Below are 11,858 nucleotides of genomic sequence, written 5' to 3'. Positions count from 1 at the left end.
ATTCTCATTTAAATGATTTATTAACAAAGTACTGGGTACTTCAAGTACTGATCCTTCCAGAAAACCATACTGAGTACCGTGAACATCATCCTCTGCTTCAGTAACTATCTTCAGACCGAAGTCCAGATAACGAGGTAGAGAATCAAACTGAAAAACGTGCCGTGCTTGGCTTTTCTGAATTTCGCACGAGGTAAGCTGTGAAGCAGTAGCACTGACGACCTCTGAGCCACAGCAAGTACGTGACGTAAGATCTTTCTACACCGTTTACAAGCCCTGGTGCATGTTGAATGTTAACTATGACTCGGCCTGGGTGCCCCCAGGGAAGCAATAGGCTCAGTGCAGTCCAGCTTCCCGCCTGGAGGCCCTTCTCCCGACACTCAGGCCCTCTCAGTACAGAGGGGCTTTCCTCAGGCTCCCAGGTGGCGGCCGCTCTGGGAGATGACTCTCTCCCCCAGGCCTAATGTTTCCAATGATGCAATAACAGACAGACTAAACTCCAACTTTATTTATACATTTTCAATTAAAATAGAATAGTCATAAACCAAAGAGAAGGAAAAACAAATCAGGATGAAGTGTCGCTGTCATTCTGTTTGCAGGGAGGGGTCAGGAAATGGAACAAATGAGAGCATTCTAAGACATCCCAGAGCAGCTGGGTTACATGTGGGTGCCTAAAGCCAGGTCTTATCCCACTTAATCTACACATGGAAAAGAAGGCAGAGTTTCTCCTATTGAGCACAAGAATTTTTACATTACGTATATAGTGATTCATTTCTCAGAAAGTGATACCAGTAACTGAGAGGAAAAGTTTCCATTACACAAGGACTAGAAAATCTCAAATGCAGCTAAGCAGCTGTGCTGTGCTCAGCATGTACCGTTACACTGCTCTGGGCTAGTAGTGTCCGTTTAACAGAGAACTGCATTGGGGGCTTGAGAAAGGCAGCAAGAGTTTGGCTTTTATTCTAGAGGCTTAACGTTGTTATGGTGACAGTCCAAGCATATTTAAGTAAAGGTAGTTAAAACGTAATGATAGTCAATACAGTCTCCTGCAGCCTACATACACTATATAATAATGCTTACATGGAATGAAACCAGTGTTACTTAATTGGTGTTTTATACAAACAGAACTGAAAGAAAAAAGTAATCATTCTAAATGTACTATGGGTAACAGTAAAAATGCACATATACCATAGAACTAAAGTGATATGAACAGCACTACCTGCTACCCAGGACTGAAGGTGACTGGTTCCAACAGAGCTGAGCCTGTATCAGTCGGTCTCCAGTAAAGACACACTCGTCTACAAAAGTAAGTCTTTCAACTGTAAAATCAGGATAAGGCTACAACTATCTTGAAGTCTGAACAAGATACCGGATCAGACAGTAAGATCCCCAGCCCTGCTGTAAGACAGGAAATATGCTTCACGTGCATAATAGAAAGGTACGTTGCCAGAGATGTAAACGGGAGAACTTGAGTGAAGCTTCCACTGCGCCACGGCTTCTAAACCTCAGGAATGGTGTGATCCATCAAGCTTTTCATAATGCTCGGGGCCATCCTACAAGAGAGCCACTTCTATTAAATACCGAGAAAACTCCAATCCAGACTAGCGCTGTGAGCATCAGGTTGGAATGCGGGGGAAGGTTTTAATCTAGTAGTTTGCAAAATACCCAGTGTGAAAAGCTATCTGCATCCTGGCTAGTAAAGTTAGATAAGATACAGAAAAGTCCTTGTTTCTTTGTGATAGTTCAGAAGACAGAAGACGACAATGCCACTTGTTGGCAGGAAGTGGGTGGGAGCTGTTACTGGTTTAAAAAAAGTGAGCTCTTGCAGGATCAGCCCTGACAACTCTCCCCGCCGAGACCCCAAGAGCGGCTAGCTGCATTCTACCCAGAAGCCGAAACAAACCCTTACAGGTGGTATGTTTTTAATATTTTAAATTCTGTTTCCACATGCAAGGTAGATTCTGCAAGAATTCTACGCTGGCTGAGCCAAGCCAGAGTGTAGAAGCTGCTGGGCAGACAGCCCTGGCCGCCCCCTTTCTGTTCTCCCTCCTCAGCTTTCCAGTCCCATTCCTGAGGACGGACAGCACACCCCACACGCTTTGCTGCCTCCTGAGATGCTCCCGGGAATCAACCCCTGTGCCACCAGAGAAGCCCTGGGGCAACAGTCTTAAGAAGCCGCCTGCCAGTTCAGGGACACGGGTTTCAGCCCTGGTCCGGGAAGATCCCACATGCCACCGAGCAACTAAGCTCGTGTGCCACAACTACTGAAGCCTGCGTGCCTAGAGCCCGTGCTCCGCAACGAGAAGCCGCCGCAACTAGAGAAAGCCCGCGTGCAGCAATGAAGACCCAACACAGCCAAAAAAAAAAAAAAAGACTTCCTCCAACACCCCACATGCAAGAATTCTTCATGAACCACAAGCAGGTGTCTACCGAGCGGAGGAGCTGCAGGCAGACCACAACTACGCTTTCACTGAAAGCAGATAAGAGCCTGCCCACCCCTGCTGTGTACCTTTTTCTACTAGGAAACATCAAAATTTAGGAAGTGGATTTTATTCCATACTTGGGAATTTGTGAGGGGTCATCCTTACCAACCAACTCCTCTGATTTAAATAATTTACTTCAAATTTCTAGATAATGCCAATGTCATCTCTTAGGTAAAAAAAAAAACCCAAAGGTTTGAGAATTACAAGCAGCACAGTGCTTCTATGAGGTCATGTGAACGTAGCATCAGGTTGAAGAATTTGTCTACTTACCGTTTAATAATATGTTCAAATATAAAAGCAGGCATGATTGTAATAGTAACTACATTCCCAGCTGTTGACAGTATGTCTGCGATTTGAGAGTCCTGTTGAAAACACACAATGAAAATTAATTCTACTGAAGCTTTGTTAAATACATATAAAACTACTGTTGGTAAAAAAAATATATGTCCTTTGAGGTTTTGCTAATGTCTCTAAAATCCTGACCCTTGGTATTTATAGTTTTTCTAGTTTCTTTACCAAGTTTCAATTCAACAGAACCACAATTTCATGAGTGGTAACTGCTAAGTAAACCGAGTTGAAAATATCAGCCAACAAATCATTCTTCTCATCACGTACGATCAAATCACTGTCCCCATATACAATATTACCATAGCCCCTCGGCTAACTGTATTCTTAACCCAGGTTAATGAAACGAGCAGGTCTTAATGAAAACCTTTAGACCTCAAAATAGTTCTATTTAGGAATATGTGGAGGGAATAAACCGTAAGAGTGAAGTACTAATCTGAACGTAAACTATTGTGCATTTCCTACAACTCCTGGATTGAAAAAAGCAATCATTCATCCATCCAGAGTGTCCTCAAAATCTTCAGTGCTCAGGTCTCCACAGTTCTAGGTCGAAGGACTTCAGAGATCTAGCCTAGCCCCTGCCCCCCACTACAGAAGCCACAATTCCAGGTGGTAGCCCCAGCGTGAGAGCACGGCCAGAGCCCAGGACCCCACTGAATTTCTACAGGTTGGTCAATAACAGCACCAGTGAAATAGACAAATGAAAAAGACGCTTTTGCTAAAATCAAACTGCAGCAGACTGAGTCCTAAGTTGTGCTCCTGACCTTCAGTCCAATGACGTTCTGTCCGTTGACCTCACAGATGTTGTGTTCCGTGAGAAGACCGTTTCTAGCTGCAGAACTATCTTTCACTATGGATGTGATTTTTCCATTTTTAAAGACAAAGCCAACATGTCCAGTACTGTCCTTGTGCATGGTAACTGTCCGTTCAAAGGGCCTGTAAACATAATGGCTTCAATTAAAACTTTAATTCCAAAGTAAGCATTTTCATGGATCTCCATTCTGACACACTGGATACTTTGTCACAATAAACTCACTGTTTCCAATGAGAGCTACTTAGTATGTCTGGCACGGATTTTGTACATCTTAGCGCAAAAGATGACTTTTTAAGAAATTCTCTCCATTACGGTTTGCCTGCCTTACGATTTCCTTCTTATAAGCATCAAAGACTTAACCTTCATGCAGTTATCAATATGCTCTTCCCTTGAAATTACAGTACTCGCTGTAATTTAACACGAAGACAGGTTTGAACAAAAATCAGTCTTAAAAATGAATTTTTATCTTTTTTAACGTCTTAGGAAATACTTATTTTGTTTAGAACCTTTAAAATATTTCTCACATCTTGATTTCGAAAACTTTATAGAAGATATTTTTGCTCTGTTTTAGAAGAACCGCAGAAGCAGCGAGACCGAAGTTCCCCAGCCCCTTAGGAGAAAAGGTGGTTAAGACGGCCGTGTGCTTGCGTGCACCGGCCGCCCTCCAGCTGCACCTGCCCACTCTGCCGCCACGTGACTGCACAGGTTTCGTGACGAAATACGAACTGCACGTTATAAACTTCACAACAGTCATGTCTTCGTGTTAGTCCAAGTTACTTTTTGAAATTTTCCTTAGATATAAAGCAAAGGTGGCATTCCTCTACAAAATGTTTACCACCTACCATGTGTGATATGGAAACACACAGGTAGATAAAACAAATTTAACTAAGACGAATAAAACCCCTAAAGCTAACAATGTGATACAGGTCCACCCTCAACGCCCATGTGGCCGGGAAGGAAGCCCGCAGTACGTGTGCTGAATGTTTCCAATATAAATAAACAAGCTAAAGAAAGCGTTCCATCCTCCCACCTGACAACTAGAGCCTCATCCACCCAAAAGGCCAGATTGGGTTTCCTGAACCTGCAGACCCCGTGGAGTTCTGCAGGGGCCCTGCACCACGTGTCTACCCTGAGCAGGAAACCGGAAAGCAAGGCTGAGACGCCTGCTTAGTTACCTTTCTATCCTTCTTTTCTATTTTCTAGAGAAACAGATTAAGAAAGGAAAGTGACTTCTTAGAGGACCGATTTCTATAAGCTCTGGAATAAAGTGTATGCTAAACCAGAATGCTATTTTTAAAAAGTCAAACTACGTAAGAAAAATCTGCACTGCACAACTGCAAGGGTAGAAGGCTAATCAGAAACATTTGATCATTTTCTGCAACAAAATATTACATTCACAGAATCTTAAAAGCCCAAGAAAAGGAAAACGAGTCTTGAGTGTCCCCGTGGACTGTTTAGTCAGCTCACCTGTCACGAATGGTCATAGTGATCTTCTCTCCAAAAGCCTGCTTGAGCACCTTGTGTGCTCGGTCGGAGCTCCAGCCAGCACAGTTCTCCCCGTTGATCTGGAGCACCTGGTCCCCGAATCGCAGACCAACCAGCGAGGACGGAGAATTGGCCTGGACTAGCTGAACAAATATACCCTAGAGAACAGGAAAATCACCGGTCATTTACCACTGTTACATGTTTAAAAATGCTGGAAAATTAGGAACCAACTGGTTAGGAATCTACCCTATTTAAAAATAAAAAAATTACATGAGTAAGTATGTGTCATTATCCCCAAGAACGAAACTGAAAATTTTATCAAGGCAGTACCCTAAGAAATAGGTAAAAAAGTGAGATCTCAGTGGTAATTTCTACCTCAAATCATGACCCACCCGACCAACCTCCATCACCCCCCCCATCTTGGAATAAAAAGACTAAAGGAAAATAAAGTCAGATTACTGTAATAAATGTAAGCTTCTATGAGTTTGATAAAATACCAAACAGGTATTAGCACCTGATCATTATTTAGGGGGAAAGGGAGTCAAGTGTTAGAAGTTGTGTGATTTCTCTTACAGTTTAAAAAATGATAGTCTAAGGTCAGAACTCTACCTTTTGAGCTGAAGAATTCCTTTGCCCACTTGCTAAATTATGCATAATCACTACGATTAGATTTAACAGCCTAAAAAGGTGGGCACATTCAATACCATTCCAGTTAAAAGAATCTACTATGAAGTAAATACAGAAAACTCAAGTACGAGTACCTGAGAACTAAACCCACAGGGATGTTTTTACTTATGTAAACTCTCAATCTCAGATGCTGAGCACAATATAAGTAGCATAAAGGAAAAGGAAGCATGGTAAGACATCAATACGAAAGCATTTATAAGGCTGGATCCTTTCTCCCACCTTAAGCTGGGGCAGACATGATGTCACATGTCTTACACTTTAGGGCAGGGCCTGAAACTAGGCGGCACCCAGCAAAGTGGCTGGACCAATGAGCTTCAGTCAAGTGGACAAACCCACTGCAAGGATAACTGCTATGGGGGACGGGCTGTGAAGAGTGTGGTCTCCTTTTTTAGGACAGAGGAAGGGGCAGCAGTGTACTCTATTCACCGAACAGGAAGGGAGAGCAGAGAAGTCCGAGCTTCCCAGAGCAGCAAGCTCACGTGTCTTGCACAAACCACGAGTGTGCAAAGACAAACAGTGCCCTCAGCCACCTTCCGCCATGGGCCACACCATCCTTTTCTATGTGCAAAGGTGGTCACACTGAGCTAAGAAGACTGAAAAGGAATCCAATAAATAATGCCTAAACCCACAAATCGGGGTGAAGACTCAGCACATCCTCAACATTCCTGAATGTTTCCTCAGAGTAACCGGGTTTAATTTCTTCAGTCTGGTAAGGTGAGAGGCAAAAGTAACTCTAAAGTACTTTTGAAAGTCACTGTTGCCTAGAAAATGCCTCATTAAACCCAAACTGAAGGATGGAAATAACAGACCTGTAAGACCACATTACAACAAGTTATATGATCTTTTAGTTTAAAAACACACATCATAAGACCACTGATTCTCACTGGTCAGTCTTCCCTTAACTTCCTCATGTGTTGCCCTATTTCAATGCCAGAATTCTACTTGTATAAACTGTTAATGTTTACAGGCAGACTAGTCAACTTTATTCCAAGAAAAGGACTCAAAAAAGAAAAAAAAATTTCATTCAAGGTAACGCTGGAAGTCCCAACTCTGCCTCTTCAGAACGGGGCGGCGTCTCCAAGTGGAACGTCGGATTTAAAATACTCTCGATCACAGAGCACCATTAAAACTAAAGCACCTACATTTTAAATTATTCTAACGTTGATCACTTAATAATAGACAAATTCAAATAAACAGTACAAAATACTCACATTATCTATGGATTTAAGCCTGAGCCCGATTTTTCCATCTTGATCCTTACACAAAATGACTTCCCGAATCCCCTGCTTAATTTCTGCTCTGCGGATTCCAGTATCATTACCAGTTACAGGAGCCACCATACAGTTCATGCTGGAAGCTCCTGCTACCAGCTGCTGACAGAAACATACACAACCTGTCAATATTTAGAAACATTCTCCCTGAAAAACTCTAAAATGATAAGTTACTTGAATATATTCAGTTGTGGTTTCCCAAAATATAATCTGAAAATTATTTCCTTCAGATAAAATTTGATTTTTTGCAAAAATGACTTTTTTTAAACTAATTCTTCAGGTAACTTATTCCCACATCTATGTCTCCAAGAGACTCTCTGCTGCCTCGTGAATTCACTGGCATCTATTCCATGTGTACTTTGGCTTGTCTTCAAGCCAAATTATCCTTGAACGTTAAAAAGGCCATATCATACTTTTGAAATTCACTCAGCATTTTCCAGAGGGTTCTTTTATATGGCCTTCTTCAACAATCTTCAACAATCTACTTACGCTTTCAGAGTTTCTATAAAGGGGAAAACTTCTTAGCTCACAGCTCCACTGTGAGGATGAAAAGTGCATGTTATACGAGTGCTGACACACACAAGACAGTCAAACGGTATTTCTCGTCCCCAGTGATAAACATCTATGGATTAACCAACTGAACAGACTCACCAAACAGCCCTAGAATAGCTATACTAGGGACTCTGTCAGGTACCATTGTTTCAAGTTCCTCATTTTTTCAAGTTTTCTTGACCAAAATCAGTTTATTGTTTTAAGTGGACCCTTTACCCTCTACCAGAGACAGTGAGGGAAGAGCTTATTTATTACCAAGGCTTCTTAATTGGAATCTGTCATAAAAAGCTCTGATCCACCTAATAATTGTGATGCTCAGAGCAGCAATGATAGGGAAAGAGGAACCTCAGTTACACACACACCACAGACTGCAAATTTTTTCGTTCAGAATCCATGGTAATTATGATACCATATTCCAAAGTTGATGGTCTATCGGAGTAACACACAGAGCTATACTACAAATTAGAACACAATACCAGAAAATGTAACTTTTGAAGAATTACAAAAAGTCAATGATTATAGCTATAAGAGCACAGGAAAATTAGGTAATAGGATAGAAAAAGAAAAACTTAAGAAGCAAATGAATTATTTAGTTTCGCTGGAATATAGGACAAAAAAGGAGCAGCTTTGGAGCGGCCTTACTCTTGGAAAAGAAATCTTCATTCTTCCCACCAAGTTTTGCTAAGCACTTGCCTAGTGTTCTTACTAAGAAGACCGCATGATCACCACCACGTGACCTCTGCCCCCCTCCTGCCCAGGGCAGCTACAATAACCTTCCAGATAGTCTCCCTGCTTCCATCTTGCCCTCTATTCATTTGCCACACAGCAAGCATAGAAACCTTTTTAAAATAAATCAGATTATGTCACTTCCCAACTCAGAGCCCAGTCCCTTACCATGCGCTACGAGGCTGCAGGCCACCTGGCCCTGACTACCCTTCCAATGCCAACCCCTCCAATGCCATCTGCTACCATGTTCTGCCTTGTCTGCCCATCACCTAGGCCTTGTCTCTCAGGTCTGCCAAGTTCACGTCTGCCTGAAGGCTTTCGAGTTCTCTGTCTGTACTGACATATGTGGCTAGCAAAGCCTAAAATACTTACCATGGTTCCCTTAACAGAAAATATTTGCTGAACCTCAATCTTAGGAAGCACTGCATCTTTTAAGGGGAAACTATAAGGAAGCATGTGGATATACTGAATGGTCAGAGGAGCAGGCAGCACCAGGTATAAGCTACTGTCAGCTCCGAACCCACCCTAGCTGGTGCAGCTGGGGCCTGACCATGCAAATGACACACTCCTCTACCGGGGGTTTCTGGTCAGCACCCAGCACACGCGGAGGAGGGCAAGTGTCTCGTTCCTCCTGCCTGCCCCCTGCTGCTAGCAGCACTGCCTGAGTCTATCCCTTAACGCTGCTGACAGCAGTTGATTCCATTCTCCAGATTTTACTGACACTCCCAGGACCAGCCTCCCTGGTACAACCCCTCAGAGGCACCAGTACCCACAGCCAGCGTCCCCGCCTCTGAGGCCCAGGTCACGGGGCTCTTCCACCATGCCTGTCAGCTCTGATAATTCCAACCTCCACCCTGTGTAGCGCCCCATTCCTAGGAGAAGCAGCTACCTTCTGCAATTACATCTGTGTTCCACTTTTGCTTTTTTAAATTCTTCAACCTGTGTGATTTCTTAAGTTATCTCTGTTGAAAAATCTAGTGTGGTTTCCTATTGTCCCAACTGTCCTGACTCATGTAAGTTTTTAATAAATATTTGGTGAATAAATAAAAGCCAGGTACTGTGTTAAGCACTGGGGTCATGGCAACAACACAGACATGGACCCTATCTTCATGAAGTTAAGCATCTACCTATAATTATGACAAGTGCTATAAAGTACTATGGTCTTACCGCAATAATCTTAACAAAAGACTGAGATACACTATATTTAAGCCGAGAATTTGGTGTCTAATTACAAGGAACTTTAGACTTAACCTTAGAAGATTATGAGCAACAAGAAGGTATGACAGACCTGTATTTCTGAATGACGAGTCCAGCAGCAGCCTAGTACTGTTTGATATAAGAAGTTACGAGAGGAAAAGTCAGAGACTACTATAATAATCTAGGTTACAAGTACAGGAACCCTGAATAGGGTTATACCAGGACTGGAATGGATTACATGAATAGAAGAAACACAGTAGAAACAGAATCACTAGGTCTTTAACTGACTAAATGCAGAAGATGAAGGAGAATGGACCAGTCAGAGGCATCTGAATCTTTAACTCCTAATAAATTAGAAAAGCGGCCATAGCACATAAGTAGACTACATAAAAAGCGATATCTAGAAGGCAATCTAAAATCCCTGAGAAGAGGTCAATGCTAAAGTTATACATTTGTGAGTTAACCACAGAGACGAGTTAGCTTATATCTACGTGTAAAGTATGATTTCACATAATTCAAAATCACACTATACATACCCCCTGACTTGGTGCTCCAGGGACCACAGCCATATTTGCACGCATTTCTTCTTCATTTAAACTCAGGCCCATGTACTGAGAGAGTTCCGGATACAGTTTAGGATAGAGATCTAATATAAACGAATAAATGAATAAAGAAAAAACATTGGTAGAATACTCAAAAACTGTTATTATGGACTTTTACTTGTGTTAAAAAATTACATTTAACTTATAAAATCTAAGATGGATTTAAATTAGCAATTTGGAAAATCCCACTCTCTCTGTAATGACAAGTAGAAATGGAAAATACAGAAAAAGTTAAAGATGAAAGTAAAATAAGACATTTGAACTGAAACCTCAGATTTCACAATACTCAAGAGTAGAAATAATTTTTCCAAATTACCTTGCCCTGCCTTTTTCTTAAACCTATTTGATTAGGAATTTTGTAAACATACCACTGATTCTCCACTTAAGAACAACGGACCAAAATGTACACTGTCCAGTCAGCTACTTTTTAAATTCATTCAGTAAACACAGCTATGAAATGATTCTTCTGAACTACAAAAAACAAACTGAAAGCTTGTAAATTTATTTAGTGTCGTATCATTTTAGGAATGTTAAAAGCACATACCAATGAAATCTTGGAAACAGTACATTTAAATACTGACAGTATTTAACCGAGTAGCAAAGTCAGGTACTATTTCCAAAAGCTCTTTTTGACATGCTTTGTGACTTAAAATGAATTTTCTAAAAGAAACAATGTTCTAAGATGACAGGTCATAAAAACCCATTTAACACTCCTTTTGTATCTTAAGTCATGTTATTTAAGGGTTCCGTCCTGAATCCCTATGAACTTAGAAGGAAAAGGGACCAGGAAGGAGGATATGAAACCCGGGGAGAGACTCCAGGATTTGGCAAGTTCCCTCAGAAGGAAGCGGCTGGAAATTTCAACTCTACCAACCCCCAAGCCCTGCAAAGAGGACAGTTCAGCCAGCGAGTTCCATTTAACTTAATTTTCATTAAGTCATAAAACACACCTTCATATTCACAGTTCACTTTCTTGATTAAAGCGTTATTTTTTGAAATGAACATTTTTTTTCTTCTTACTATTAGAGCTTTAACCACCATTTCATGCTGTATATGTTAAAAAAAAAAGAATCTTGGATTCCCTATTTCAGCAAAAGAAGGCTTAACAAGTATCTGTGTTCAAGGAGAATGAACCCGAAGTATAAACCTACTTCCATCTTGAGAGATGGGAGCAGACGCTTCAGATAGAATCGCTGGATTGGCAGGGTTTGCAGAAAAGGCAGCTTGAGCCTGAAAAAGAAAAGAAGAAAATTCTAACACCAATGCTATACAGATACTTAAGCTTGTTATATAATTTATAAGTTAAATCCAGTAATTCCAAAAAGAAACTAGAACACTTTAGTTTTATTCAAGAAATTTTAATTCCAAACTTTCAGCAATATATTTTTCAAAGAAAATCCACAAATCAAAAATGTATTTCATGTTATATTTAACACTATCGTATAAAACGTGACTTAGCACCATTCTAAATATAATCAATATTTCACAGCGCTACTGCAAATTAATATTTTCAAAATGCATTATAAAATGAAGGTTACACACATTACGTTTTCGTTATTCTTTTGCTAATTAGTCTAAGTATCTTATTTACATGTGAAAAAAGCTTAACCGTATTTATATAAAACGTCATATATCAGAAAAACACCTAAAAATTTAAATATTTATTAAGTTACTTATATTTATTTCGCCATTTTAGCAT

The 11,858-nt window shown here is 40.9% G+C and overlaps 1 protein-coding gene across 2 annotated transcripts in view; it reads right to left on the bottom strand.

The window, feature by feature from the left end:
* Position 1: 1 nt before the first annotated feature.
* The window catches only part of SDCBP (syndecan binding protein), a 32,440-nt gene continuing 20,583 nt past the window's right edge, over positions 2–11,858 (bottom strand). The window contains exons 3-9 of one of the 2 annotated variants that reach the window (XM_060128520.1): positions 11,311–11,389; positions 10,094–10,203; positions 7,023–7,184; positions 5,107–5,282; positions 3,590–3,761; positions 2,751–2,842; positions 2–1,550 (exon numbers count right to left, since the gene is read on the bottom strand). In XM_060128520.1, the coding sequence (XP_059984503.1) occupies positions 1,496–1,550; positions 2,751–2,842; positions 3,590–3,761; positions 5,107–5,282; positions 7,023–7,184; positions 10,094–10,203; positions 11,311–11,389 (846 nt within the window). In that variant the 3' untranslated portion in view covers positions 2–1,495. The remainder of the gene's footprint in view (positions 1,551–2,750; positions 2,843–3,589; positions 3,762–5,106; positions 5,283–7,022; positions 7,185–10,093; positions 10,204–11,310; positions 11,390–11,858) is intronic. The other variant, XM_060128521.1, reaches the window with a different exon arrangement.

The sequence above is a fragment of the Lagenorhynchus albirostris genome, chromosome 17 (assembly GCF_949774975.1).
Source record: "Lagenorhynchus albirostris chromosome 17, mLagAlb1.1, whole genome shotgun sequence".
Taxonomy (NCBI): Eukaryota; Metazoa; Chordata; class Mammalia; order Artiodactyla; family Delphinidae; genus Lagenorhynchus; species Lagenorhynchus albirostris.
This window is presented reverse-complemented; position numbering and strand designations above follow the sequence as displayed.